This window comes from Trichomycterus rosablanca, chromosome 6 (genome assembly GCF_030014385.1).
Source record: "Trichomycterus rosablanca isolate fTriRos1 chromosome 6, fTriRos1.hap1, whole genome shotgun sequence".
Classification (NCBI taxonomy): domain Eukaryota; kingdom Metazoa; phylum Chordata; class Actinopteri; order Siluriformes; family Trichomycteridae; genus Trichomycterus; species Trichomycterus rosablanca.
The window spans coordinates 8,740,932-8,746,158 of record NC_085993.1 but is presented as its reverse complement, the minus strand read 5'-3'; the positions used below and the strand labels follow the sequence as shown (position 1 = coordinate 8,746,158).

At 36.8% G+C, this 5,227-nt stretch overlaps 1 protein-coding gene across 1 annotated transcript; it reads right to left on the bottom strand.

Moving 5' to 3' along the window:
- Positions 1-396: 396 nt before the first annotated feature.
- On the bottom strand, positions 397-3,406 carry LOC134316250 (endonuclease domain-containing 1 protein-like). Its single transcript, XM_062996582.1, has 2 exons — positions 3,134-3,406; positions 397-1,615 (listed from the first exon to the last, which is right to left on the bottom strand). Exons 1-2 carry the CDS (start codon positions 3,362-3,364, stop codon positions 1,046-1,048), a joined length of 801 nt encoding a protein of 266 aa, XP_062852652.1. The 5' UTR covers positions 3,365-3,406; the 3' UTR covers positions 397-1,045.
- Positions 3,407-5,227: the final 1,821 nt, after the last annotated feature.

The window sequence follows — 5,227 nt, the reverse complement described above, 5'->3', positions numbered from 1 at the left end:
TGGTCATAATGTTATGCCTGATCGGTGTAACTAAATAACATAATAAATAGCCAACTGGTCCAACAGGTAATGAAAAACCCAGAAAATTCCAATGATAATTCTTTGTGTTAAAACCAAGTCTACAATTCCATGAAATGTTTTAATCGATTAATTAATGTATTTATTTATTTATTCATTTATTTTTGCTGAAATCTTTTTCTGGTCTAAGCTTGATTAGAACAGCATTTATGATTGATTATAAAGAGTCAAAGGTGTGAAGATGTGCAGCAAAATTGTGCATTGTTTCTCTTGTTTTTGGAACCAGGAAAAGTGACACAGACCAAGGTTTTTTTTGAATGCATACTTTATTATCAGATCTTGGAATACACATTAAACAAAAGAAACATTAAAATGATTATTTAATAGTGATTTATAATTATTATTACTGATTATACATTATTTACCATTCTTTCTTTTAACAAACATTTGATTCCAGGCTAATAAAGAACGATTAATAATACACTGGATTCGTTTCAATGATTATAGTCTTCATGTTCTAACACTGTACTTACAGGGTTCTAATTCATCCCATCACCACAATTTTATTTTATCTGATATCTGACTGGAACACATAAATAGGGCAAGTTTACCTGCACTTATTACAAAGTACATAGAACAGTGGTCTTATGCCAAGGTCTTAAACCCCAAACCTTTACTTCACACTAAGAGAATGTTTTTTTTAGTTGTGTCACTAGGTACAGTCAAACTAGCCCTATAAGCATGACGAGTAACAATAAGGCCATTAATAATAAAATTGACAATAATAATAATATATGTTACTATGATAATGTACATACTTCCAAATGAATAATCTTTATGCCGTTTGTATGTTTTTTTACCTAGCAGATATTCCACAAGCCCCATTCCACAACAAACTAGTACTTAAAACTGTGTGTGTTTTTTATGGGGTGCAAATAAGGGAACAATTAAGTTTGTTACAATTATTTAGCCAATTTAGCCACAGATTATGTTGCATGCACGTGGATGTAAACTTAAGTTCCCTCATCTAACATCTGTTTCCGAACACACTGAATGGCCTTGTGTTATACAGTTTACCAAGCTCCTCGTTCAGCTGGTTAACCGTCACATGGGGTTTAGATTTGGTTTTGCTGCTCACTGTGTTTTGCTCAGCCAGGTAAGCATTCGATATTCTGACTCCTTTATTGTTGGTGCAGCAGTAAGCAGTCCAGTAGTAACTGGGAATGTTGACTCCTTGTGTAATAGTTTTGCTTCCTCTTGTTATTTTTATCCAGTTGTTTCCTGGAACAACTCCAGTTACGATATAAGCTGGGTTTTTTGAACTTAGCGAGCACTCCCTCTTGATCTCTTTGAGCATCGGATCCTCAACCTGGGCAGCCCATTGTCCATTACTGGTTTGTGTTTGTGGTGCTACATTGGTGAAAGTGAAGGTGGATTCGGCTTGATCCGGATTGCCAGCAAACTGATTCGGAAACACATGACCTCTGGTATAGTCACTGCCTTTGTAGTCTTTGTCCACAGCCTGGTTATTATAATTCTCCAGTATCTTTTCATCTCTGATCCACATCATATTCTTGTCAAAGCTGTTACTCTCCAGCTGATTTAGGATGGAATAAGCAAAAGAGACAATTAGTAAACTTAAAAACTGCAAACTCTCTCTTTAACTCAACACACCTCTCATGAGAAAGCATACATGATGATGTACTATGCTAATCTGCTAAAACTGCCACTGCTATTTGTGCCAGCAGTGTCTGACATTTTTTTATTTGTTGTCATATAATTTGACTTTTCTTTTAGAAAACTGGCAACACTAAAAACTTCTGTTTCATCAACAAAGCCTTTGACTGCAACTATGATTAGGGTTGCCAGATATGTTACATAAGCTACACAATAGCCAAGCAATGTTAACCCACTTCATTTCTCAAAATAATTCTGAAATGATCCTAAAATACGACAGATGTTCTTATAAATAAAGAACAGCTCTAGAATTGAGTGGGTTAATTCACCAGCAAAGAGAATGATCCAGAAACATACCAAGCTAATGTTAAAATATGCTTACTGCACATGCATTAGATAGATTGGTGCTGTTTGTCTTACCATGTACACGTTGTGATAAATATACTTCTGCTCGTATGCCAGTTTTAAACATAACAAACTCACAGAATGAGGCCTAGAAGCTCAATACATCTAGCTTGCAAATAATAAATGAATAAGCACTGTTTATTCATGTCTAACAACTCATGGTCAGATACCTATATACTTTTCGCCATGTAGTGTATATGATGTGGTTTACTTGGGCAGATGGAACACCTTTATTTGCCATATATCATGGGAGAAAAAATGTTAGTTTACACTAGAACTATTAATACATAATCAATTATTACTTAAAACATGTAGATCTGCTTAGGGCATGATTGCCAGTATTCATATTCCAATAATCCAAGAATACTGCTATAATGGAATGTTACTGGAAAGTGGTGTACGTGACATGAAGTGTGTCAATTCCATTTTATGAAGTCCAAAACCCAGTTTTACCTGATTTAGAACAGTGACTTTGCTCTAGCTAAGAAATTTCTGAGACATTTTTCACTGTCCTACAAGGACACCCGACAGAAGCATATAAACATGACTAGTTTCGATGTGAGACTGTCAGTGCGATCCTTCTGTGCAGACAAGAATAAAACTCTTTAATAATAATCCAGTCTCTGAGGTATTTTATGAAGGTTTTGCACCACAATTAACAGGTGTACAGTACAATCAAATATTTTTTCTGTATATCCCCAATTGTTTGTAAGCTGGGGTCAAAGCACAGGCGCAGCCATTGTGCACTGCCCTTGAAGCCAAGAGGGTTAAGGGCCTTGCTCAAGGGTCCAACAGTTGCTGCATGGCAGAGCCAGGATTCAAACCCACAACCTTCCATTCAACAGCTCAAAGGTCTACTCACTGGGCTACCACTGTCCCACTGAGGACGTTTTAAGGCCTGCTGTTACCAGCAGTTACAAAGTTTGAAAAGTGAAGCCTAAAAATTAAGCTAATGGTATATAGTGTAAAACACAGGCACAATAAGTAAAACATTTTCAGTGAGTCCACGACTGAAGGACACACACACACTCACCTGAGGTTCATTTTTCCACTCTCCATTTCTGTCAATTTTCAGCTGAGTGTTGAGCGTGTAGGCTGAGTAAACCGGGATCCTCCGAGTAACGTCGTACAGAGTAGCAAACTGGTATTTATTCTCCCAGCGCTGACAAATCTTTTTATAATAACCCCACCTTGGAGTAGTTGGGGTTTGACCTCCTATGAGAAACTGGGGACACATTTTTTGGAAAGAATCAACGACCTCCATCACACTCAGCGAGGCGAGGGCCGACAGAATGAACAACAGAGCCAGGAGTTTCATCCTGAGGCAGAATGAATACAAAGTCGAGAGAAGATGAGAGATGAACAGAATCGAACTGAGGACACGAGAACATGCGGGGCAATAAATACAAAACCATATCAACCCCCCCCCCCCCCCCCCCCCTTCCAATCACTGTTAATTACTACATCTATGTATATTTGTTTGTTGGTTAATAATTACTTGAAATAAATGTTGCGTAACTGCAGTGCAAACAGACCTTTAAAAAGATTTAATCTTAAACAGATCTGCTCTGACTGGAAAATCGTGGTTTTAAGGTTTTTGGCAGCACAGTGACAGTGCTGTGCTTTTCTGGGGGTCTGGGTTTTAGTCATGCGTGTAGTAAAAGAGTTCTTTTTTATGTTCTCCGCATGACTTACCTCCAAATTCTCTCCCACATCTCAAAACACAAAGACGTTGGATTTGCTTTTCTAAATGTTCCTGGGATGTGACAAGGTCCTTCAGTGGACTATATTTACACCTTCCACCCTGGTCTGTGACACACTGCAACCCTGACCAGGATAAGGTTATTTTTGTTGCAGTTTTCTTAGATATATAAAAGTGGGCATGAGGACGAGGATGCAGCAGGTTGTGTAAATATCAATAATTATTTATATTTTTAAAAATCACTGTCCTACCTATTTGTTATACATCCTTTTGTTTATATTTTGACAACATAAGCACATAAAATGGTACAATTATGCAAATGGCTAATTTTAAAATTCCATTAAAACAAGTCAAATTATTATCAAATCACCCCATCAGACACTTGAAGAATACTTCTACTTCTACTTACTGACTTTATGAGGCTCAGACATTTATACTGTACATTTCACTTTACGTAGGTTTGCCATCCCATTACTCCCAATTTCTACAGTACAACTGTCTTAAAATAACAAGAACTAGAGTAAGTGTTCTTTATGAATGGATGAGTGGCATTTGATAACAGTGCCACTGGGGCCAGTGATAGCTCAGTGGTTAAGGTACTGGACTAGTAAACAGAAGGTTGCCGGTTCAAGCCCCGCCACCACCAAGTTGCCACTGTTGGGTCCCTGAGCAAGGCCCTTAACCCTCAATTGCTCATTGTGTAAGTCGCTTTGGATAAAAGCGTCTGCTGAAAATGATAATGATTTGATTATTTGATTTGACTTCAAAATAGACACTTTACGTAGGTTTGCAATCCTATTATTCTAAATTTCTAAGGTAAAATAGTCTCAAAATCACAATATGGAATTTTATAAGATTTTGATTTGACTTTTTAATAAGTTTGCTATCCCATCACCCCAGATTACTACAGAAAAATGTCTGAAATGTATTTCATTAATAAAAGAGTTAATGCTCTTAAAGAAAATAGTAGAGTGCTTTGATAACAATTTGATTTGCTTATTTTATTAGACCTTTTAAATTGGTCTATAACAATTCCACTTGTTTTAATGGAATTTTAAAATTATCCATTTGCATAATTTTGCATAATTTGCATAATTTTACCATGTTATGTGCTTTTGTTGCCAATATGTATATTTTACTATATAAAATGTATGGTATATTAAGCTGTAAAGAGATGCTTTATCCTCTTCAATGCTTCGCAACTGTATTACCGTAAAACGGGGTTTAGGCGCACAGTAAAACTTTTAGTGCAGATAGCGTGACCAAGGTTGGACTTTAATACTACGAGTACAGTTTACAAATCCGTGGGTACAGATTACTAAACCGAGGGTACGGTCTACTAAACCGAGGGAACGTATTACTAAACCGTGCGTACGGATTACTAAACCAAAGGTACGGATTACTAAACCGTGAGTACGGATTACT